This window comes from Branchiostoma belcheri, unplaced genomic scaffold (genome assembly GCF_001625305.1).
Source record: "Branchiostoma belcheri isolate BF01 breed outbred unplaced genomic scaffold, Haploidv18h27 scaffold5, whole genome shotgun sequence".
Classification (NCBI taxonomy): Eukaryota; Metazoa; Chordata; class Leptocardii; order Amphioxiformes; family Branchiostomatidae; genus Branchiostoma; species Branchiostoma belcheri.
Window position 1 is genome coordinate 412,563 of NW_017804131.1, and position 26,626 is coordinate 439,188.

A 26,626-nucleotide genomic window follows, 5' to 3' on the forward strand; every position below is an offset into this window, starting at 1 on the left:
AGCTTACCTAGATCATGTTTTACACTAAAGGTTGTGACCTGGGGGCAGCATTGCCGATATTAGTCACAGGGGGTCTCTTGCGTGATGAGAAGAAGCGCAATTCATCCGCACGCCGAACTTCCAATCGCTGTACGTAGAAACGGCGGAGATACAAAACGTGCCCGCAGGCGGTTGTAAGGTCTGGCTCCTCATAATCTTAAAGAGGCAACATGCCCCGCGCGGGCGCTGACCTCACCTTCACCTGCATGTAGGCATTTAACGGACTATTTTCATCATTTTATAGACAGGAACGTCGGATAACGTTACACGGAGGTCTAACTGGCCGTAAACGGGAAACCCATTCCTGCCTTCTGGTAGACAAAGGGGAGCACAGAAAGGCATTATAGTTCATAGTATTAAGAGAGGCATGGCTGGCATTACCGCTTTGAAATGGCTTTAAGAGCATTTCACGATTGCCGATTTACAACTACGTCCCCTTGGCACATATGTACAAACGTAGCCTCAAACGGTACGAAAAACTGTACATCTATCTTAAGATCCGTTGAGACCTAAGAAACGAAATAAGCGCTGTAGGCTAAAGTATTTTTGCCGATTCGTATTTCTCAGTGGATCTGATATGATGAAATAATGGTAGTGTTTCGTATAGTTCAACGTACGCTTGTATCATCATTATCTGCACCAATATGTGTGTTGTGGCAATTACATTGTCATTGATGTATAGAAGATAAAGAGTCCACAGTGGACACTAGCTGTAGTAACACACCGACTGTTGGAGCTGTGAGGCTGCAAAGTTGACGCTATGGACCGTACCATCCCATCTAACTCCGCGGGGAGGTCGCCTAACGAAGCCTGACAAAAACGAACGGCCAGAGTGCACCCAAAATGAATACCTGTATCGATTACGGTGCAACTGGGGATAATACGTCAACATTACAGCGATTCAAGAGCGGTCTTTCGAATTAACGCGATTGAGGCGCACTCGATAAAAGTACAATGGGTCCCTCTCACCCTGCGTCGCCCAATCGGTGGGTCCGGGTGCGATGATAAATTCGGTGCGTGCTCGTGGTTTCGCGCACACCGTCCAGTAATTTAGACCCGCTAACACCCCGCGAAATCCACCTGCGGCCGCACGGGTCCCGGGATTACCGTCACTTCATCCGCCGAGGATTAAGAACACTTTAACTCCGCGACTCTTCTGTCCCGAAGACTTAGCGGTAAAGAGCGATTGTAAAATCCGCGGCTTTGGCAGCCAGATGTGCTCTCTGCTGTGGCTCCCGATACAGGAGGAACTAAGCTCGCCTTCAGCACAGCCACCGCTCCTTGTGTCACAACACGCGACCAGCGGGCAAAACTAACCCTCCAAACGTGATAATGGGCCATTTCTTCCACACCTGGCAGTTGTAGCCCGGCTGGGATAGGAAACGGCGGGAGCGGCCGTACATCTGCACCACGCTGAGAGAGACCGGGCCACTGCCGGGTGATCGGGGGGATCTAATTGGTACGGCTCCCTGTATCGTCTGTCCTTATCTTAGTGATTGCTTCCGCGGGGAAAACAATTTCGGCCTGATGACGAGTACTTGACTGAAGCCTGCTGCTGGGAGAGGCGATTTGGGGAGAGAAAGTTGTCGGTCACACGTCGTACAGTACGATGGAGACGAGAGCGACCTCGCCATGTGTGGGCCGTGCGTACGGGAGATGAGGAGACACCATTCCGTCGGCTTCGGTGAGCATCTTACGGTAATCATCGGCATCGACAAAGCGCTCTCTACTCCCTGATTGACCCGCAAATAGACACATCAAGGGGAAAATGAGTTCAGGCTTCGACAAGATGTTCCGCACCCTGCGCCTGAGTGTGGTGTTTGCCATCGCCTCCCTATCAGGTAAGATTGCATGCGTCTGCCTTTGACAAAAAGAATCGATCCTTTTATCAAAACGTGTATATCGTGATACTAAGTAGTTCAGATATAAAAGCAGCGTTCAGTACCAATATGTTGTCTTTACAAATCACGTCGTTCCATACAATAAACAATTTAAATTTCTCAATCTGACCTTCTAAAATATTTAGACCGCTGTTTTGATTCATTAGGCGGACACAAGAAAGAGTAGATATTTTCATCAATGTGGTTGTCTGATCGCATAAGAAGTACATGTAACATGACAGAAGCCAGAGATATTAAAACTTCCCCCCATATGTTTTCACTTCGGATCTCATTCTTCCCGGTGAATGAACAATCGATCGATGGGACTCTGATTTTCGAAGTGACCCTAGGTCGTGAAATTTTTATCACATTCTTAAATAACACAGTTATTATTGAACATATCCTGGAAGCTGTCAGGAATAATTTATAGAACCATCATCCACTCTTATTGGATCGTTAGATTGCTGCTCACGCTCTGGAGTCGACGCTGCTTCATACATCACGATCTCTCTCCAAATGTGTCTCCTCTCCCTGAATGCCGAGATACGACAGATATTCACAGGGCGGGGAGGAAGTGGATATTAGGCCACACCAATTTAATTTGTTGTTTCTCGGATTTTTTCAGAAAGATATGAAGCGACAGGGCGAAAAAATAAACAGGCCAAGGCACCCCATGAGAGCCGGAAAGGTTACAATATGAGCCATAAAATGAACATACCAGGCTGGTTTATAATTAAAACAATAGATTTTGAACTTTTAATGAAACAAGATTGCAAGGTTACATTGAAAAATTTGAACAGCTAGGATGAAAATGACTTCCTTCAACCGCTGGGGCCAAAATATGTCTTTCATTGAGCATTTTCTAGTTCATTTAGAACCAAAAAAATTTTTTTTGCAAGGCAGAAAAAAATGGACAGGGAGAATGCGAGAAACAACAAATTAAATTGGTGTGGCCTTATTGACTGTTTGTAGATCCTCAAACGGAGAGTGACGGTGCAGCTAGGCCGGTTCCCGTACAGACAAAGAGCGTGGGCTTACATAGATTATAGTCTTCAAAGCCCCGAAGTCGTGAGCGATGGGTCGGAAGCGGGTGGGTGTGGTCGCGTGACTTGACTCGCGCAGTCCCGGACTTTACCCGGATTTGGCGCTGCTTATTTCTACCATCGGAAATAATTCGAGTCTAGTGGGTCAATTAATCTTTAACGTGTGGGACTGGTTGTATAAAGCCATCCGCACATCCGAGTTCTAGGTCTTCTATTGATCTTAAATGTGGAAACAAAACAGTAGGGACATTTTGTCTTATGATTTTTTATCTCTCACGTTTTCGGCGGGTTTTTTAATCTTCTTGTAAAAAATTCTAAATCATGTTAGGTTTATGAAAAACAGAAGGAAAATTAATCTTTTCCTTCTTTACTCATTATGCATTTTTCTTTCTAGCTCGACGTTTTTTTCTTCTAGATTTAAAAAATCCAAATCATATTCGGTTCATTATTGTCCGAATATTCCCCTGCAAAGTCCATCTCTCTTTGATCCTAACTTCCGAATAATTTGCAACGTATTCATATTTTATCATTATCATCTGGTCGTGAGAGTTTCACGGATGTTCATGATTCCTATTTACAGATTCCCCTTACAAAGATGACTCCATACGGAGACATAAGGGTCCATTGGCGTGATGACAAAAGCCTTTAATAAAACGTCTGTCTCGTTAATGTAACTGATACCGCGGTCAGTCCTGTCAGTCACCTTGTACAAAGGAGAGCTATGGGGGTCATTTGACCAGCCGATCCCATCTCTGTAATTGTTCTTGATTAGCCATCCTCTTATCATTCCATTTCATGCTTTTTATTCACTCAGTAGTAGGCATTTCGTCGGACCACGAAGATATAGCCTCCATAGCATGCCAAAAACTGTTTCATTGTTTTAGGGTCTTTGGGATCTTTTATGTGCTATTTTCTGATTACATATAGACAACATAGCCGGCCTGGTGGAATAATCCCCGTTTTTAGCACTGGACTAATCAGAAAACAGCCGAAGACCACCAAACCCCCAGTTCTATAACTTAGTATAAGCCTGCTACGGAGGCTAACGAAGATACTTCTTCTACAACATGTACTTATTCTTTGTTTTTCGCTTAAAGCATCTGAGTTCTGGTGCAAGTCTCTGTTTTTCTTCCCCCCGGTGTTAGTCCTTCTTTACTGCTCGTCTCCAAAGCGTTCAGCATTTGAAGACAAAACTACATGAATGTTTTCACTCGTCTTTTTCTACGTCTTACTGTAATTCCTGATTTTTATCACGGTATTTCTGATTATGTCAACTGTTTTCATATTCACTTCCGTAAACTTATCATAATTCAAATCAAATCAGCTCTCCATGCACTTGGTGCGACCGTGAAGATTAAGTTCAGAGAACATGTCCATTTTCCTAAAACCGTTGATTTTGCTATCGTGAAGACAAGGTGAACTACAGTCTTGTTTAGTTCTCTGCATCATTTTAACTACTCTATATTCGTAATGCATAGTAAAGTTATATAAGATGCACCCAAAGCCGTTTTACTTCAACACAGCACTTTGGGTACATGCAGCGCACATGAGGGTTGGTCTCTAGAGGTTACAGATCTTTTATGCAACCCAAATCACTTTCGTGTAAGGTTTGAGACGAAAAAGAAGCATTTTCGGGGATCGATACGGATTGCGACATAAAGTGCATACACGGGTGCACCGGAGAAACTCGACTCCCACAAGCACAGGTCGGCTCTCATGACCCTAAAAGCATTCAATGCAATAGGACTTGGAAAGCCAATATTCTAGTCATCCATCTACATAGTGAGTTGAAACCACACTGTCCGTCATGGAGCAAAAATCCCCCAAATTCTGACGGAAAATGGTTACTGGAAGGGCCCTTGGCTGATTTTTAAGGGTACCACCCAAAAAATAAAGGACTCATATTGGGGCTTGTTTCCGCTGTTGTAAACGCCCAAAGTATGAAACGCTGACTCAAATGTGCTAATGATGTGAAGCAGTATGTGTCAATATCACAAAGTTTGCCTTGTTCAAAATATTTCCAATTTTACTGCCCTGAAATCGCATTGGATGCCTTTAAAGCCTTCATGTTCGCCTCTGTTGAAGTGGTGCTGTACTCACCACTTATACTTTTGTTTTAAAACCACATGCATGTTTGGAGGCGATCCCCGATAATTAGAGCACTGTCAGGACATATCTGGCGGCGAGCTCGCTACACACCGCAGGCACCCTTCTGGGCTAATCAAAAACTCCACAAATTCAATATCAGAACAGCATACATCCCTTACAGAATATGGTTCTGCTGTCAACATTTCCCCACGACACACCGTTCTGTTTATTCAGCATTTGGAATTCCGAACAGTTTTCATACAAATAATTGCCTCCTGCTTTCAGTATCATTTTGCTGAGTAGACAGTGTACATTGCATTAAACCGTGTCCATGAAAAATCTATTTGATCATTTGTTCGCCTCGCATCTCGTTATATTACCCCTCACCATAAAGGGAAAAGTGATATTGATGACTCGAGCCCTAAACTTTGTGTTCGAAGCCTGCATTTAGACACGCCTGTATTTGGAGCACAGCGTCCTGTATTGGATATTCTTGTATATATAAACATCCATGACATTTTATTACCTGCTCATGCCTATCTGATACATTTGTAAGGTCTGACAATGTATGACTGATGTATTATAGCTCTGAGGCAGAGAAAATGTTACAGGGTTATCTACAGCGAAACTCTATGATCTACCAAGCTTGACTTGATGACACTGTGCACAGATGTATGGTCATTTACATTCTAATGTATGGATTTGTGATCACACAAAAGACAAAGAGTGGAAACTATTCTGCAATGATTGATGAAGGCAACTTTTGGTAGTCGTATTTGCTCATCTGTATTCAAAGCGAGTATGCCTGTGAAGAAAATGATCCATCGGTTGAGTCACATGACAAGTTTGATATTTATGGCCGGTCGCCATTAAAAACCTTGTGGCATCTATGTTCCATATCGTTAGCTCTTCCAAAATCTGCTGGTATCGCATTTTCATTTGGCTCTCGTGTTAACGACTGTTGTTCTAAATAATTCATTGTGTACTTTTAATGGGTGATGATGTAAACTCGTGAAATACAACCCCGGAACGGCCGTGAGTACCATATGGTTTGGGTTGGATTGGAGCCCCCGGAAATGAAAAGGAAATATTGATGTGGCTCTTCAGTGTAGAAACAGGCAGAATGTAGAATTCTAAGCATGAATAAACTCGTATTGACATGAAAGTTCATCTGAGTTGAGTGCTGTAGACACGTGATTCTAACGCACGTGTGACGTCAGCACTGGGTCAAAGTTCGTCGGAAGTCGGCACCGTCCCCAGTCCCGGTTGAGAGAAGATCCTCGTGCTGTAAGGTCGAACATTCCAGTGAGTCAATTCCTTTTTTAATTGTAGAACAGTTTAAATTTCATACGAATAAACGTTTCAGTTACATAAAGGAAAAGCATATAAGTGCCCCTCAAAGCAGTATTGGTAAATGAAGGAAGTCACGAAATTCTTGGAACACTCGTTAATTAACGTATGCATGACAAGCCAGCAGCTGGTTTTTCTTAATGGTTCTACTGAAGATGTTTATGTCCTCCCCGACCATTTCCCCCGAGGCACCTGTTAACGCTGTACCACACGGTTAGAGATGTTAGGAGATTAGAACTGAAGTACATCACCGTACTCGACTCTACCATTCGCGAGAAGAGTGTCATAACGCGCTGCTATCACAACCACGCGATAATTCGCGTGACAACTGCTCATAATTTCCCGCGCCGCCAGAAGATCTCTCCACGAGCGTAATCCGAGAGTAAAGTAAAAGTTGATTATCATCGAGTCACGATACGTGGAACCTACCTACAACTTCTGGTTTCTAGATCTAATGGAGAACAACTCGCATGACAGACGGAGTGGTACGACGCACGGGTGAGATAAAGACAATAACGGCAGGTTATTAAGTGATCAAATGTGCATATGTGTGAAGTATGCGGCTATTAGTGTTATCGAGGAGGTTTCTTTCTTAAACCGGCTCGGTGTTATCTAGGTATACGTACGGGATGCTGGATTTGGATGACGGTGAAAAATGGCGGGACTTGACGCGTCGGTCCTCGGCGATTTTTCGCCTCAGAAGCTGGCTGTTGTCGGGCCCATACACGGTGCATTAACACAGACGCGGACAAATGAGTCAATCGATCATCTTAATTGGCCCGACATCTGCAATTAAGCGATAGTACGCCACCTACAAAACCCGGTGTCACCGACAATATTTCACACCCTCCGCACGCACTGCCGAGCACAGCATACATGAAAAGGCTTTTAGAATCATCCGACTGGAAATTGGCTCGCCTGGGACTAGAGGCAGACAAAAGTTCTCCAATTAATGGATTGTTAAAGCCGGAAAATGGTCCAGTAATTCACTTATCATAGCTGTTTCATCCTTGTTTGAAACTCCGTGGAGGGAGACATAAAACACTCGGTGCGGAGTCCCGCGTTTTGTGTTCCTAATGTAGTCTTTTGACAAGTTTTAGGTTTGTTACCGAGCATATGTGCAGTCTTATTACACCCACCATAAGGGCGACACGTTACTCCCCAGATTGTTAAATAAACAAAATGAACGATGCAATTAGCTTCCACCCGAGAAACTTCTCTCATAAACGGCATTTAATGTCTGCTAGTGTCGAGTTTTACGGTGAAGTTATTAATGCAAATCTATCAGACGCAGAACCATGTTACGGCCATTGTAAAAATTGCCCCGGGGGTAATGACAATAACTTTTGCAAGTCTGGGCATTTTTAAAGAATGAATACGCTTGCATTACCTGCTTGAAATCCATATGCTATTTTTATGATTGCCTTCAACACTGGCAACAAAAGTAGACAGATAAAAATACGCCAGTCTGATATTTACCACTGCAATAAAATATGTGTCAAAGAGGCCTGCAGTTTTGCAAGGGCGCCGGAATCTCAGCATCTACGATGTCTTTCATAAAGTGCAAAGTTTAGCGCAATGTTAGAGCATGTCAAGTAGATAAGTGGATTGTGGCAGATTATCTTTAGAAAAAACCGAGCGCCCCGCTGGTTCTAACACGCACGCGATCGTCGTCAAATTTGCTCCATGAGGCGGAAGGGAATCGACCTTTCTGCTAAAGTTCGTGAGCTGTAATCCCATTTCGTTCCCTTCACCAGAAGCTATGGGTCACCTTCTTACAACAAAGCACCTGCACCTACGGGCTAGACTACATTTTGTGGAAGACTTGTTTTGCAAAGTACCAAAATACAGGCGGGCGTCGCATAGGGAAGGGGACAAAAACCTCGTTGATGGAGTTGATGAAAAATAAATGTGTGATTTCACGGTGTGAACATCATTTGTATTATTCATGACATCTTTAGATAGGGGGCAAAAATTTATTCCGATTTCTCGTTCATCATTGATAGATGAATGGAAAATTAGTGCCTTTTTATGATCCACGCACCGATGAGATTAACATTCTTTGTCTTGAAAGATAATTCTTCATAACAAATTCTACCGGATGAACATCTCGTCTTTATGGCTTATAGATATAAAAGACAAACTAGAAATAACCTGGCATAGGAACTACTAAACTGTAACATTAACTTCATTCGCATAACAGTGAATTTAGGAGTTTTTGTCATGTTCAACAGCTTTTTCCAGTTCGTTTATATGTGATAAGTGTTGACTAGCTCTGTCAGTCCATTTTAGTGACGCCGAAGAACAGTGACGGATGTCACTCGAAACATTCGAAAGCCATCTCCGTAATTTATCCAGTAGTAGATTTTGAACTGCCATTGAATATTGTTATTAACCTGAATTTCTTGCTAACATTCATCAATGTATTCCATATTGTTTATTTCTTTAAAGTTTCTATTTACAATCTACCTTCAGAGATGAATGTCTGACGGAATCTGTCACTATTTCAGGAGAGTACCGTTCCAAAATACATTTTTACCAGGAAATGCAGATGAACAGAATCCGCTGTGATGACGGTACCGTTATACTGCAGGAAAAGTTCGGTTTACCAATGGTAGTAAATATCTGTAAAAGTCGGATAAAGTTAACTATATAAACTGTACTGGACTCTACAATGGTAGTAAGTAAAAGTCAAGTTCGGTGATTGACTATCGTTGAAAAGCCAGGTACTGTATACAAACTTAACATTACCCGATTTTTCTAGCATCGAAAAATTCGACTTTTCGTGCTGTGTTAGAAACTGTCTGGTCTTAAGCCAAGTCTACATCGAGGAAAGCCTTCGACAAACACGTCCAAAAGGCAGCCAGTTTGATTCGCTATCTAGATCCAGCTTGACATACTGTTACTGCTTATAGCTGTGGGGAACACATCCTATATGCCATAATTCACTACCGTGTCGCAGATCTGGAGATTTCAAATTCAACAGAGCTGTTATCGAAGTTATATTATTGTTTTTGAATGTCTCTGACAACGATTAAAAAGATATGTAATAAAGTTCCTTGTAAAAACTAGAAAGGATCTTTTCATATAAAATACTTGTTACGTATACAGCACTATTGGAGAGTAATGGGAAATGATGTTTTGTTAATACATTAGAATAACATAGAAGGCCATTAGGAAAGAATGCAAAAATGTTTTGATAGAGTCCCCGTGAGGTAGGCTGGCATTACCATTGTGGGGCCGTAGGATCTAGGAATACGGCATTACTGGAGTGCATTGCACTTTTATGGCGTGCTTTTCCAAATCCGTTAAGCTACAGGGGTGGTTCTGTATGCAGCACGTCCGGAACATCATGGACGAGCCTTTTGCTCAGCCTCGGACATCAAAGCCCGCGGGTTATCCCCTGCCAATCTTGAACCTGTCCAACCACCGCCTGTAGCCGGGGCGCTCCCCTCTTTATACGGCCAGTTCACGCCATCCTGACTGGGGCTATTAGTTTACCCGGAATGCCCAAAATAATGCGTCACGTCAAAAGTCATCAATTTTGTGCCGCTGTGTGCTGTATGATGTATTCTTTTCGATCCATTACGACTGGGCGGTAATTGCGAGCGTAAATCAGTCCCGAAGCCTTTAATCGGCTTGTACGCACGGTTCGGCACACGGGTGAGCACCTCTGGCTCCCGACCAACAGGGTGAACAAAGACCACCAGTCCCCACTTACCTCATCCGCGTATAAGTCATGCCGGGCCAAACTCATGACATCCATTCCCATCTACTGCAGCTTACGCACTCTTTCTTCTCTCTCGCATTTTTAAGAACTGGTCATACAGCTGCTATGGCTAATCAATAACATACTATATACTGAAAATAGTTTAATCAATGACCACGCGCACCGAGGATTATGGATGTAATAGTTTTCTTGATGAAAGTGGCATATTTAATCTGCGGAAGCATGAAGCTTGGCGCTGCCGCTGTGGGGATGTCACGCTAGGCTCGGGGGCAATGACACAGGTCAAGCTGTACAGAGACCAAGGTCGGCAGACAATTTGAAGTCCTCCATCCCTGTCGGAGGAGTTGTCTACGTGTAACTTCGGTTAGCACAGTCCTCTGAAACATCTATGTCTCGGGTAAGATGACAGGATTCGTGGTGTCCTTGTGGTTTGGAAACTATATGATAAATAAGGAAAACAGTACTGGAGTATATGTGGGTGAAGTTTAGACATCCAGGTAATAAGATACGCCAAAAAACAGTTACTCAAGCAACTGGATATGATTTTGGAAACAGTCAGACAGTCAATAGTTCGGGCTTATAAATATGCATTTCTCCTGCAGTCTCTTAGTGTCACTGACGAAAGATAGTGGATGGTAGTTGCTACCTGAAACGTCTGAACGTTTCCAAATTCATATCTAGTTGCTTGGATAACTGTTTTTGAAGTACTGGAGAAATCATGTAATTCCACGCTGAGAGCTTCTTTCCTTAAACTGCACTATGAAACAAGCTTCCTTGTGAAGGCTTTCCAGCAAATGGGCCCAACCTTACACTTTTCAAGTCTAAACAAACATGTCCTCACAGTCCATTAGTGTAACCAAAAAATGTGATTGGTTTGTATGAGCCTTGGTTTTTGGTGAAAATTGAAGATAACTCAGAATTGAAGAATTATTACTCACTTATATACCAGTCTGACTGAGATATAAGGTGAAAATGACTAAGATTTGGTCAGTCCTTAGACAGTCCACATGTCTGACCTTTGCCAAAATCATATCCAGTTGATTGAGTAACAGTTTTTTGGCACTTCCTACGAAATTTTATTACTCACACATGTGCCCGTCTGACTGAAGGTGAAGGTGACTAAGATTTGGTCAGTCCTTGGACAGTCCACATGTCGATACCTAATTTGTACAAAGCTCATCTGATTGGTCCGGAGGTAACCTGGGAGAAATCGTTGCATATTCTGTGCAGAACGGACTGATAAACTGTGTGACATCCCATTCCTCACCAGGCGGCTGGGCAGACGATAATGGGAGAAGAATGGTTCCCGGGGGTGAGGGTTGAGACGCCGTCTGCAACTTTCAGCACCAGCCAATTTTACGAGACAATTGTCATACATACACTGTATTGATTCTGATATCCCGACCTAGCTTACGGTCCGAATGATGACAGGATTAACGATTTAAGGGACAGGCTATTTGAGGTGATTCTGAACTAGTGCGAAGGCGATCGATTGGGAATAAAATATGGTACAGACATTATAGAAGAAGAACTTTACTGCACGACAATCGTGCATGGTACAATGTACATGGTACACCCATTATATAGGATATGATCTACACAACAAAGTATCAATATAGATATAAAAGTACGATACATTGATGCTCTTTGCTTAATACATGTCCCCTCACTCGCCTTCAAGCATTTACAACTAAACAATGGGGAGGGGGGATCATTCAAGATCAAAGATGAGTGCATATCTACATTGTGTCGGCAGTGGCAAAGCCTCGCCCAAAGCCTAAGCGATTGCCTGTCACTTGAATGCACTTTGCAGTCCATTATTTGATGATCCTTAAAACTTTATTAATGGCACTGTCGCAGCAGACATAGTCATACACAGAATTGCGTGTGCGTCTCTTTTCTCCAGTTGGCGCCAGCGAGTCGGACATCGGACTAACCCTGCCCAGCACGGTAAACACCATCGCGGGGGACCAAGTCACGCTTCCCGCTACCTACACCACCAGGCGGAGAGTCATGGCGATCACGTGGCACAAAATGGACGCCAAGACCACGGAAAGGACGCTGATCTACTCGTACTACCCGCAGGAGGACGCCCGCGAGTCGTTCGGACCGTACATCGGCAGGACCAACCTTGTCGGAAAGGCCTCGCTGACGATCAGCCCGACTACGCCCGACGACGAGGGCAAATACGTGGTGATGATTCTGGCCAAGGGCGCCGGCAGCGCCGAAGGTGTCGTAAAACTCTCCGTCATGGGTAAGTACCGTTTTGCGTCCATCCGGGACATCACTTCCGAATGTATGTTCGAAAAGCCAGCAGCTAGGGCGTGAAACACGCTATTAGGACGTCAACTCGTGTGAACTGATCTAGATACTTGCAGAAAATAGCCAATCATCCACTTCTCCCAAACTATTACACGGGTACGGAGAGTAAGTGGTAACCTTTGCAAAATCTTTCATGGCTGGAAGAACGAATTAGAGGGACGTCCTTGGAATATATTACTTTCGTCCCAGAAAAGAGAGTACAAACGTATCGATCTCTCTGCGTTCTACTTCCATTTTCGCCCCCCAAAGAAATCCGGCTTAATGAATAGTTCAAAGGATGTCATTAGGACAAAAGACCGTTGTTACCCTGCGAGTGACTTGCGAATTCACCCACCGGTACGGCTTGAAAGCTAGCTGTGTCTTCCCTCTATTAGAGCACAAACGAATAACTAATTTGATGCCCGTGAAATCTAATTAGAGTCAAATTTTGTTAGTAGTAATCATAAAGTAAATACCTCCAGGCCAAACCAAACAAGTAAATGTCAGACTGATGTCTTGGTTATGCCATTATAAAATCCAATCTTCCAAAACAGCGCCGCCCTTTGAAAACATTTTGCTATCCTTTATCGTCGGGCCCATAGTCTATTAAGCACGCCATATGCTCTGACGTGCTCCATCTATTTACCCACGACCAACACAAAGACAGCTGGAATCCATTTTTTAAGCTCAACTTTTAATCAGATAATGTACGGGTGGCATTTAGGGAAAGCCAGCCTCCGGGATTGTTATTGCGATAATTGCCGACGTCTGCACTTTGATACCCGGTTATGACGCAGATATAGCCCGCTGTAATCTATTTGCACCGTCAGGCAATTTGCCCCAGTAACAATAGTAATCCCCCTGATGGTGATATTATACAGATGATTGGCATCCTTACCTGAGTTTCTCCCAATGATAAGCCGCCTTTCATGGTATACTGAAGCTAGGTGTGGAATTGACATTTCAACCACTGCAATTAGTGCTATAGAACTGTCTAATATGACTAGCACCCTGATACGTCAAGAAGCGAAAATTATAGTTTAACCTTAGTAAAATGTTGAAACTTAAGTTTAAACTTACTTTTACTCTTCAGGGTTTTATTGATATCACCAGCTTAATGCAACATCATGACTATGCAAATATAAGAATGGACACGCTGAAGAAAATAAACATACATAACATTTATAAAGCTTGGTTTAATCGATATCAATGGAAATAATAGTTCCAGACGTTTTGGCCGCTCTCCAGCGATCTTCATCTGTGAAAAGAAAAGAAATTTCACGGATGAATATCTCTGAATAGCGGTCGAAACGTACAAAACTCGGCAATAATTCTAGCTGTATCGACTAAGCCAAGATTTTGTAAATATTATATCCTGAATGAGTAACCGTCATAAACGAACATACATCATTTGTTTGCGTAGGAGTTTGAGGAAACCTTTTTACACTATCCCTGGCGACTTTAGCCCCCATCTGAGCTAGAGTTTCATTTCATTAGCATGTAGAGTAATGTGCTTTTTACTTCAAAACCCCGCACGAACTGACTGTTCATTAATCTAAAGTTTTTAAATTCCAATATGCCGTGAACAGCAGGTGCACCTCTATTACAGGTGATCTTGGCATTAATGATGTTTTAATAAATCATAACATCGCGTGGTGATAATCTTCCCAAGAAATTACAATATTGCAATCTCGGTATTAATGTGTACGTCTTCTACATTTTGCCTCTGGCAAAACGTCAAGAAAATGCACACTTCATTCCCCCTATGCTAACTGATTAATTTTTGACCGTCACATCAGTCTTCTTCAGGTGTCAAAATCCCTATCACACATTCAGAACTTTCCCACGAACACCAGTCGACCATGTTTGGCTAACGTTCGGGAGCGGTCTGGCCAGATGTAGGCCATGTCGACCTTTCGATACGACATAAATCGAATTTGAGTTAAATTTGGGTCAGATTTGACTGCCAACCGCACCCCGACCTATTCCCGAACACCAGCTAACCCCCAGCCAACCATAGCCGAACCTACCGTAATGTTTCAACCATTTTGAAACATTCGGCCGAACTCCCCTACCTAACCATGGTTGAGAGGAGTTCGGCTAGTGTTCGGGAGACCATATTCGGCTATGTGTGACGGGGTAGTCCATGCAATAGTCCATGCATATCCAGAACCGTGCCTGGGGAAAATCCACATTCTTACATATATGTACGTGAAGACTACCCAGAACAGTGCCTGACCCTAACCGTGAACATGGTGGTAAAGACGTAGTACTAGATACGCACAGTTCTTGATGCGATATTCACTACCTTTTGTTTCCCCTCAAAGTTCCTCCCACGGTGAGAGTCGGTCCCCTGGAGAATTACGTCATCTCCTTCGGGCGCACGGCGTCCCTGCAGTGTGTGGTGACGGGAGCCAAGCCTAACATCACGCTGCTGTACTGGGAGAAGGACGGCCTCAGGATCAGTACGTCCAGGTAATGTGGCGGACCACATCTGGTCCTCGCACAGAATGTGTTTCCGTTCCATTGAACACCCCGGAATTCGCCCATTTAGAGGACATACATCAGCCATACCTTAACCTGAATGTGTGCCCGGACACTGATAAACAACAATGTTTCTTTTGGAACGTTTTTGTATTTCTCCTCCGGGCAAGAATATAGCATGTTCTCCACTTTTTGGTATTCTTTCCCCTTCCGATGATTAAAAAAATTGGCACACATCCCAACAGACACCTCAGCTGCAGTGCGAAATACATGTATAACTTGGTAGTATTCAGAACGTGTGTGATACTAGTATGTACAACACAATGAAATCTAGATCCTAACTAACTAATATGAAGCACGGAAATTCAGCTCAGAGAATGGCTTTGAACATCGTTGAAGAGGTTCATCAGTCACGTGTAAATCACAGTAAAATATTCTTCAATCAGTGACGATTTTGAAAGGTAAGAAAGAAAGAAAGACATACCTCCAAATTTTCGGTGTCCACTGTACGTCTTGATCACGGAATGACCTAGTCTCGCGAGAACACGAGACTAGGTCGAGACTACTGTAGGCCGAGACCTTTGAACATGATTTGACGTTCTACCTCGAAGTCATCATCTTCACCTTTTTTTCCGAACAGGTACAGTAGGAAGTATTCGGGAGGGACTTTGGACAATCCAAACCTGAGGATCAGTCACGTGACCAGAGAGGATGCCGGGAAGTACTCCTGCCTTGTGCAACATCCAGTTTCAAACATCAAAGCCACGATGAAGATGAAAGTACTTTGTGAGTACAGTTACTTTGATAGCATGGTAGTTTTTGTTGTTGTGTAACGGTGTAGTTCAAGCGCCACCCACTGACCGGTCTAACAGGTTCTGGACCTCTTGGCCTAGCATTAAGTCAGATTTGACTCAAGTTTAACTCAAATGCAATTCAATGGGAATAGAAATTATAGGCGTGGCCTAAATCTGACAAGATTGCTCCCGAACTTCAGCCAACCTTGGTTGTTTGGTTGATGGTAGGGGGTGGTTCTGAATGTGTGACAGGGGCTTTAGAGCATTAATAATACCTAGTAACCACCCGCTTCTTTCGGTTTCTTTCTATCAGACCCAGCATCTATAATCAGTATCTCTGAGTCCGTGACGGCCATGGTGTCAGACACCGTCACCATACAGTGTGTGGCCGACGGCGACCCCACACCGAACATCACGTGGTCTAAGAACGGGAGGCGCCTGCGCAGTCAGTCCAGCGTGATGTCACGTGACGTGGTGGTGGCGTCTGTCCGTGTGTCAAAGGTCAGGGTGAACGACAGCGGGACTTATCTGTGTAAGGCGAACAACGGTGTGGGGGGAGACAGCACAAAGTCACTCACTCTAACTATACAGCGTGAGTACCCTTAACTTTTCTTACATTCACCGTGCACTCGCTCAAGTGTGTAAAAGGAAAATCAGACAAACAGTTCTGATAATAATAATTTATCAAGAAATAACTTGATAATGACAAAAGAACTACATTGTATATACTTTCGGGGTTAGCTACTTTTGCGTATGTTGGATGAATGTATCGAGTTTCACGTCACAAAACAGTTACTCAAGCAACTGGATTTGATTTTGAAAATGGTCAGACGTTTTCATCATGTATCAAGACAGATGAGCTTTCTCTATACCAATACAGATGAGCTTTGATGCTAATAATTGAATATTCGTAATCATTATCAAATTGGAACGTACATCCATATTCAATTACTATAGAAAAAGTTTTCCAAGTGATATCATCTAAAAGTCTAGAGAAACTGTCAAAGTTATTCGCAACTAATAAAAACTTTGAGTTTTTTGAGAGAAAAATGATCTTCTAATATCTGTTGGATATCTTTCAGAACTGAAACGTCGAGTACCGTTCTCCACCCTAGCGGTGATAGTCGGCGCCACTGCCGGCGGACTGTGGCTAGTCGTGTGTGTCGGCTTCGCTATCTACTGTGCCAGGCGGAGAAAGCGGGAAAAGGAGAAGAAAAAGTTTGCATTCTATTACAACATCGGCCGCAGGCAGCCTGGGGTGGGAGATACCACAACCGAAGACGACAAGGAGCCACCTCCATACTCTGCGATGCCAGGTACATACTAAACTACTCAACTTAGATACTTATTGAAAACTGTGATAGAACACTTTGTTCTTCGCTGTACTTGTCTTCATTCTCTGATAGTCTAGACGACTATTCCGATGGCGTCGACAATTCTCGATGTTTCCTCGGTAATTTGCTCACTGCTGTTAAATATGGATCTTCCATTAGCTCTAAGGGTGCCCTTGTCTCTGACTATATCTTTGAGGTTGGCAGCTTCGGTTAAAACGCCTCATTATAGCTTACCGCAAATGAGCCACCAAGCAGCTAGCGAAATTATAGGAGACAGGCTCATTTGTTTCATTACTGCGAAACATGGCTGTCGCGCCAGGATGTATGACCTGATCACTATGTGAGGGAGCTGAAATAACCGTATATGGAGATAATGAGACACCTATGGAACGACTTTACTGTTAGAACTAGTGTGCACAAATAAGCTACTAGTTACTTCCAGGAGTTGAAGAGCGTTGTATGTACATTTACGTCAATACTGGCAGGATTCAAATAACGTAACGACCTTGGGGTTTTGTTTTATTATTTTTATCTGTAATCTAAAGCGACAGGAACTTTTCGGATACCCGCAATGGAAAGCTACGGGGAGCCTACGTTAACTACAAGGCTCAAGATGGAATACTGTTTGAATCCCCACACCGACAAAGAATGACGAAGTCGTTGTTGAGAAAAATAAGAGTGAATCACAGAAATTAACTTTTCATTGATTTCTTTCATGATTAACAGCATGTAGTATACTTCAACAGCCTTTCAATATTTATTATAACATTAATATTTTGTGGACATGTTTTGAGGCGGTTATCCTGAGTCATACGCGTTTACAACTTTAAGGTCATCATGGAAAGTGATTTTCCCTTTTTTATTGACCAAAGTCACCAGCATATCAGCAAATTTATCTAAATTTCATGGCCTTTTCCTTTCTCACAGCGAAACCAGACAACAAGGCGTCAAGCTACGGCGGTATCAATACTATCAGGAAGTCCATTGGGAGGAAAGGTTGGGATTGTTTTCGTTTTACCGCAACTTTCCCGATATAAGATCAAATACTTACTGTTGACAGCCGAGACCATAATTCACTCCGTTACCAAAACACCGATAAAAACAAGATTGTGATGCATAATGGATTGATACGCCTGGACGTTAGATCCCTACGGCGGCCGTGGACGTCGGTATAATTTCCCATAGCGGGTGCACTCAGGGCGGCCGTTAACACGTTTGGCTGGTCAGAGAATTGCAATTGAAATACGTATACCTAGCTAGCTTTGAGCGTTCCTCGCATCGTCTCTATCGATAACTATCAAAACGTGAGCAATCTTGAAAGAGACTTAATTCCTGTGCTCCTTCAGACAGAAGATATGCCCGAGCCATGTTCGCCTATCGTCCGAGAGAGGACAATGAGTTGCCCTTGGAGACGGATGACGTCATCGAGGTGTTGGAGGGGGAAGATGGCGGCTGGTGCCTGGGTTACCTGAGGGGCAGGATAGGCCTGTTCCCCTCTAACTACGTCAAGTTTGTGACCACAAGTGAAGGTATAGGAACACTTTATGATGACTATGAGTTACAGCAGCTAGTAAGTTGTTACAGTAACTTTTGCCATATTGCACAACTGTATTGGTACTTGACATTCTGTGGAAACATAAATTGCCCCCCTCCCGAATATTGTAGCATCCCCATCTCTTGTTCGTAACAGCGCTTGCACTTTTAGACAATGTACACCATACATTGACAAAACCTAACATCGACTCCGCAAGCCACCTTCTTTCACTTTCCATTCGCCTCAAGTAGCAAGACCTAGGATGCGGTTGCTGGGTTTAATCTCACATGAGAATATGTTCCAAAACTTGGCAAGTGGCCGTATATGCCATTGAAGGCCCACGAGGCCCGCTATAACTGTCTTCTTCGCTGCCGATCGAAACCTGAAGCATGAGCATAACAAGGCGCCCAGACAGCCGCGCAATCTGGAATGAGATCGCTGCATTCGACATTACCCTAGTCCCTCTGGGAACGGCGTAATTATATGTCGTGCCGGTCCCTGAGCCCCATTGATTGGATAAGTTTTCCATCCGTTCTCACGCCAGTAACTTCACGGATTGCCGTCAAAAACTGTTTCATCTGCGGCCAGTGGAGGAGGGGTAGGGGAGAGGCCAAACACTTCAACCACTGATCTATTTTATTGCGAAAACGTAGTTTCATTTAGAGGATAGCTTTGAAGGGCACGGGTCTACAGAGTGTTATGGTACCAGGCATGCATATGAAATTTCTTACATGGTAAGGCCATGTTGATTTGATTATATGGAAAATATCCTCTGGGAACCTACAAATGCGAGCGTGCGAATAAAAAAAGTTTGGCAAAATGTTGACTTCATTATGAATTCTAGGTGGTCATGAAAGTTGAACAAATGAGAAAACGCACTGAGTAATATTCTATTTGCATGGTGAGTAATAGACTCTTCATTTTCATTTCTTCACATTTTCTTCTTGTCCTTTGGATTTTGGTATTCTGTGACATAAATATCGTTTTCCAATTTTTTTTCCATTTAGGGCATATATTTGCTCATATTGCAGGTACGTTGATTTGCAGTATGGTCGAAAACTTTTTTTTGGAAACGGACGAAAATTCATGCGCGCGCGGATGTCATCCATATAATCAAATCAACATGGCATAATTGACAATTCTCTTGGTAAACATAGCTGATGATGATTAATATACATGTATGTTGTTTTCTACTGGTAATTTATCATCATTTTTATAATGCAGATGAAAACCAAATTTTCTGTTTGAATTGAATAAAACTAAGAATATTTGATCATACATCTCTTACATATATGTGTAAATTGGCATGTATAAGACAAACACATGGGGTCATGCTACAGTCATAATGTGAATTATGGAAAATCATATCAAGGTTGAGTGAGAAAAGAAGGTACATTATGACACAGGAAGCGAACCAGACACTGCACATAATGAAACCTAATCCGTGCAGTTGCTGGTTACGGCATTAACGATACGTTCTGGGTACCTCATTAGTAAAGGTTATCATAAATAAACCACTGAAGTGGTGGTTACGATGATGAGAACATTAATTGGTGTAGACAAGCTGTGATTTTTCATTAACGTCTGGAATGGATTAGTAGGATCCGCTGTTATGACTGTGGGTTTTTAAACAAGGCGTCGCGTAAAACTTTCTCGCTTAATGAGGAAAGTCGTAAAAGTTTATAGCCGTGCCCACACCTGATCTTTCGTTGAGATGATTTCGATGCGGTTCATTTGCTGTACCTCTGACATTATGTGCATTATGTTCTAAACAATACGCTCAAGTGTTCTAAGTTGGCGATCCAACATTCTGTCGACGATAAAACTAGCCAAGCGTTTGTGGAACAATTAAACTGTTCTCCAACTTTTAGAAAATTGGACTGATAGGGATTTTCGTCTGAATCACTCAGTTTTCTTCAGTTATCTAAAGCAAACGAAGATTCTAGTGAGTCAAATTTTTCAGTTGGAGAAATTAATGTTGCACATTGTATTTCTTTATTCTTTGTCTCAGGCAAATGTTCAGTATTACAAAAAAAAACATTCAGATACAAATACAAATATGTATATGACATACACAGTAGATAAGGTAAAAAGGAGTATTTGCAAACTCAGATGAATTTCATGATAACGCCAAAACAGTTACTCAACGGCACATGATTTTGGAAAATATCATATCCAGTCATTTTCAAAATCATATCCAGTCGCTTGAGTAACTGTTTTTTGGCGTATCTTATTACCTGGATGTCTAACCTTATGATCATATGATTTTTTTAATCATATCCAGTCATTTCCAAAATCATACCCAGTTGCTTGAGTAAGTGTTTTTGGCGTATCTCATTACCTGGATGTCTAACCTTATGATTTTTTGAAAAAAAATTATATCCAGTCGATTCTAAAATCATCTCCAGTCACTTGAGTGACTGTTTGTTTTACGTATCCTATTACCTGGATGTCTAACAAAAATCATATCCAGTCAATACCAAAATCATACCCAGTTGCTTGAGTAACTGTTGCTTGGCGTATCTCATTACCTGGATGTCTGACCTTCACCGACGTTTCATGATGACAAGGTGTCTATTGTTTGATCTGCAGTTCTGGCCATGAAATCCGGCGCGACGTGCCAGATGGTGGCCCTACAGGAGACGGTGGGCTCCAAGAGATCCATCTGACGACTCCGCTAGCTGCCGGACACGTGCTCAGCACCCTCATACGATTCCACGCGCGTCGACAGAACTCACGTTCCCGCGGGGGACACCTCGAACGGCCGCGCACTGACAGGGAATCTGATGGATGTTGGCAGGCTAGCCCGAGCACTGGAGATTGAGGTGTAATCTCGCCCGCTGCGGTGCCAAGGGTTCCGTACGTACGTGAGAATCACCTCAAATAACACACCGTCCACTAGATCGGGCGCGGGGGGATCTACTCACTCAGTCATCTAAATGGAATAGCTTCACTACACATAATCTAGTTTGTAAAGAGAGAGGAGATTTTAGATGGCAAGTGCAGTGCGAGGACTGTCACATTGGTTCTATATAGATTGCACTGAATTTCACCGCGAGTATTAGAGCTTATATTTTTGCTAGCACCATGCATCTCTTTGTGGTGATTTTGTCTAGAACACGTCCCCAACGCACGTTACGCGGCCGCGCTCCGTTTACACCATTATTACAGCTTGTCGTGTGGGGAAGAATATTGAATTTCGAGTCCATCAGAGTGTAGCAAAATATATTTACCATCAAGGGTGCGATGGGATTGTGTCTAAAGGTCTTTGATAGTTTCTCTGCGGACGGAATCCTCATCTACCTGCCATGATAGACTAACTGACCTACACACGGATCCCGACGAGCGGTTCAGGATATTATCTGCAAATGTCAGACGGCACATCTTTGGTAGTAGTTTGATGTTTGAGACGCTTGGACAGATATTGGAAGTTCACTTCGTCCATCTATCATATAATGGGGAAATGGGGAAGAGTTTTACTTGGATTGCCTGGCGTCGTTGGCTCTTGTTCAAGTTACCCTGTGTCATGAGAGTTTTTTTTTCTTTTCCAGATTTACGTTATGTAACGGTGGGCGGTGTTTTAAAGGCTAGATTGTATTAAACAGTGTGTGAATATGAACGACTTGGTCATTAATTGTGTGGTTACTGTTGCAGTTATGTTATGTGGGTGTCAAAAGCTTAGTAGTAGCCTGTTTTTCATTTGCCGAGCAGTGAATGTTTAATCTTTGTCGTAAGAGCCGTTAGAGATCGAATTGAATGTGTGCTCAGACATACTTGGATGAATAGGGTAACACATCTTCCAAAGTAACAAATGACTGTGGCAGAATATTGCCTGCCGTAATGGTCATGGCGTTGCCAAATAAGCCTGTTGCTTGAAATTGTCACTCAAGACCCAGAGGCCTGATTCTTTGCACCAGCTTGATTGGATGTGAAACGCATATGCTGTGTGTGACCTTTCCAAATGCTCCTCATTTTTCTCCATATAAAAGATAGGCCTTTAAGTATGTTTTTACTTTACGTGAACCCTAGGCTACTCCATCAATAAAATTTCGACTCCAAACGGTGGTGCACAAATGTAAGTTCGTGTGCTTGGTTACAGGTACACACATTACACATTCATGACAAACCATGGATAACATTGACCTTGTTCGGCATACGTGCAGTCTGCAAGGTCAAGTTAATAAGTTCACCAGAGACGGAGCTGCCTGGAGAAGTTCTAAACAAGAACCAACCCGTTCTACACGTCAAAACTATTCTTTATCTACATTTTTTATTGTTCAAGCATTAAAGAAGATAGTACAACACAAAGTGGTAGCGCACTCAAGTAGTTAAGACTTATCTTTAACACTACCACTTACACATAATGAGAGTATAAACTAACTAATCCAACATAAAGAAAATACAGATGATAATACATATGTAACGCAACGTAATAAAGAACAGATATGTTGGAAGCACATGACCAATTTACCACCCAATGACAACGCAGTGAAAAGGTAGGACACATAATGCAAAATACAAGGAACAATCGAGTTATAGAAACGTTTTGTTGCGGTAATAAATTGTTGAGTAAACGACACAATGTTTGAATTGGCAATGGATGAATAAAAGTAACTGCCACGGAACAAAAGGGAAATTTTAGCGTGGTCCGACAGGGCTGTAGAATTGATGGTGTGTCCAAGGAGCCTGGGGAGTTTGACAAGGAGAGTTACACGATAGGCGTTATACATAGGGCAGTTTAGTAAGTAATGCGACACTATCTCGCATTGGCTACCATCGACATTTGTAGAGGTTATTCTATTCACATGGCACGAACTGCGATATATGAGACATCGATACGAAAACTACACTAACAAGCAGTAAGAAGAATATAAAGAAACACCAGACATTCCACCAGGTCTAAAGTCGATATGTTTTAGTGCAGTTATTTTCCCAAGGGCCAAATCAGACTATATGCTGTACATATTGAAAACCTACATTACGACCTAGTTACTCGGAATATATTGCCTACGGCGTTCTTGGCTGGGTTAGCGGTGCTCAAATGGGCTATCAAAGGCAAGGCCAAGTCGTGCTGAGTAGATTTCCACCAGGAACTATTACCTTCACACATGGAACCAAGAGAGCTGTCATACATGGACAGTTCATAGCAACAACTACTATAAACTCAGATAAAACTCATCGATATTAACTAAACCGCTTCATTTTACGACTTGTAACAAGTAAGTAAATCAATACTCGGCAAAAATTACAACGTTAAAGGATTATCTGACAACATGGCCACATAGAGATAAAGTAGATCCTTTATATGTGAGGACTAGTACTAGCTATAGTCTTCATGTACTAAATGAGTCAGTGCTTGTTACGAATAACAGTACCGAACATACATGTAATCTGACAACATGGAACCGTATGATAACGAGCCTTGCATTGTACAGACGCTCTCCGGCAAATGTACCGATCCTGATTGAACGTGTTGAACCCCCTATTCTATTTCGAGCTCCTCAGTCAAAATCAGCGTGCGGAGGGTTGGTTTATCCCTTGACTGAGATCGCCGTGAGGAGACTACAGTGATAATATCACCAGTGGAACTCCTCCACACACACAAAACCAAACATACTTCCAGCAAAGTAAGTTCGAAGTCAAGATCGTAACTCGTACGGCCGACTGATTCTTACAAGCGTTGGAGAAAATGTTTAATCAGGTCTTCTCTTCGACCTCTGACCTACGGAAAGGTCAAAGGCAGCCCGCGCATATTCAAAATGGAGGGCGGAGTCCAAACGATGACATTAATCGTCTTTGACATTCTCAAAGTTATTGATATGCAGCTCAATCTCATCGGGATTCACAACCTGAGATCTAGAGTCGTGACCACATACCAAAAGCCTGCAGGAGAAAAGTTAAGTTTTGGTTCTACACAAATATGCAGTGTAATCTATCATGGGGAGGGGGGCATGACCGACTGTCCTTCAAATTGAACAGATCGGGATATATATTGGCTGCTATTCATGGAAATGTGACCCTACAGAACGTTTCGGTGACCTTCGTGACAGAACATGCCCTGTGATTTATTTCTTCTCATTGTCCTTGTGTCTATATGCATGATTTAATACATATATATTTGCATTCTCTCTCGTGTGTGTGTGTGTGTGTGTGTGTGTGTGTGTGTGTGTGTGTGTGTTCGGATATTTTCTGTACTATATACAGATAATTCTTGTAACTATGATTTTAGTTGAATCATTGTTTATTTTATTATTCTGCCAATGTGATGATATATGGTACAATTTTCATTGCATTCTTTTCTTTCATTTTCCCCTTTGCGTTGAGAAGTTACGGGTGATGGACCGTTTTATGGGTTGGAGGCAATACTATCGAGTTGAAAGCATCCAGACCACCTTTACAAGCTCAAAGGTTTCTCTAGATATAGAGGTTACGATAGAACCATAGTTTCAAATGGATACAGTGATGAATGTGGCACTGCAATCTCCATACTAAGTAAAGAAAAGTGCGTACACGGTGGCATTTTCCTCTGCCAGAACAAGCTTTCTGCCAGAGACATTGGAGCGCACCGGGTTAAACCCAAAGTGCCGTGTGCGTTCGAGCAGTTCATGGGATATCGAACCCCTGCATTTCTCCTGCTCACCTCTGACGGGCGCCTGACCGCAGCCCCGGTCGGCCGCCCAAAGCAAATAAATGATTTGCCGACGACTGGCCTCGTACAATGGGGAGCGGCGAGTGTAGAAAACGTTTCCACCCGATAAGAGTTTTTATGGCGGTAAGCGTGAGCTTTATACGCCACCCAAACGCTCCCGGAGAAAGGAACGCTATACATCAGACGGCCCGCTCGCTGAGTGGAGTTTACAAGTACCGTATTGAGGGCCATTTGAGCGCCCGATTGCCGACTACATGTACGTTCTGAAGGTGACATTTACGAAGGTAATGAGGGATTGGAGGATACCTCACCGCTCCGATGACTGTGTGAAGCGTATTATAACGCCATTGATCCAACCCTTGTTGAATCAACTAACCTTGTCAGTTTGTATTAGCACTGTTTCAAGTTCACACGGTACGTGTCACAGTACACGTAATAAACGACAGCGGCACCAATATATACTTCATTAAAACTACATGCATTAGGTGGCATTAAGAGTATTTTATGCGTCATATGCTCGTTCTTTATATGCAATCGACTTGTAACAGATAACATGAAGTAATTGAGCACAAGCACGACTCTCCACTTCGTAATAAGAAATAATTAATTCCTTTCGACAATAACAGGGACCTTACTAACCCTGATGTGGAGTAAATGTCTTTTTTAAAAGCCGCACGTTGACATGATATATTGCATACTCTTAGCACTAATGGTGCCATTTCTTCATCCTACAGTGAAGATATTTCCAGGTTTTAGATCCATTATTGGCCGCACTATTTCAACGTTAATGGGGTCAGCTGTGACATTTGTCTTAAAGCTGTCTTTCCTAGAAATGTGAGGAGGGGAAGTGGGATTTCTTTAATAATGTTAAGAATAATGGGCCTGGGAACAGGGGAGGGGGTACGGAGGGAGGATATACGACCGCTGAAAGGGGTGGTGATAGGAAGGGTCTCATTAGGAAGAAATAAATCATAGATAAACAAAACATAGTATAGCTGAATCTTAAATTAACGTCTTCCATGGTTTACAAAAGAGAAGTTAAACCCTTCAGACATAGTTCTATAGCTATATATAGTTTTAGACAATTACCTCGTGTTAGTATGTAGATTTTGAAGTTATTTTGTACCCTGTATTCAATATTCTTTTATCTTTGATATTTACAGTTAGACTTCGGGCAGGAATTTCCAATAAATTTATCATGTGAAGACGTCATGTACATACACACGCCCGCACACTCAAATATGATCCTAAACACTCACATACACGGAATGACAGACTCTTTTTGTACACATCAAGTGTAATTCAGCCCACGATTCGGTTGCCGTCTGTAACCTTCCTCGGTGACTTACCAATCTGATGAAAACTCTTCTCGGATTCACATGCACCACCCAACCCTTTCG

General features: G+C 42.7%; 1 protein-coding gene across 2 annotated transcripts; it reads left to right on the forward strand.

Annotated features, from left to right (window-relative positions):
- The first annotated feature begins 1,094 nt into the window (after positions 1 to 1,094).
- Positions 1,095 to 22,034, forward strand: LOC109479930 (hemicentin-2-like). Of its 2 annotated transcripts, XM_019782001.1 has the most exons (9): positions 1,095 to 1,880; positions 12,037 to 12,384; positions 14,759 to 14,906; positions 15,556 to 15,701; positions 16,023 to 16,301; positions 16,792 to 17,025; positions 17,971 to 18,039; positions 18,390 to 18,572; positions 21,170 to 22,034. In XM_019782001.1, exons 1-9 carry the CDS (start codon positions 1,808 to 1,810, stop codon positions 21,244 to 21,246), a joined length of 1,557 nt encoding a protein of 518 aa, XP_019637560.1. In that variant the 5' UTR covers positions 1,095 to 1,807; the 3' UTR covers positions 21,247 to 22,034. The 2 variants fall into 2 exon arrangements, with proteins under 2 accessions (XP_019637560.1, XP_019637561.1); XM_019782002.1 differs by lacking the exons at positions 14,759 to 14,906; positions 15,556 to 15,701.
- Positions 22,035 to 26,626: the final 4,592 nt, after the last annotated feature.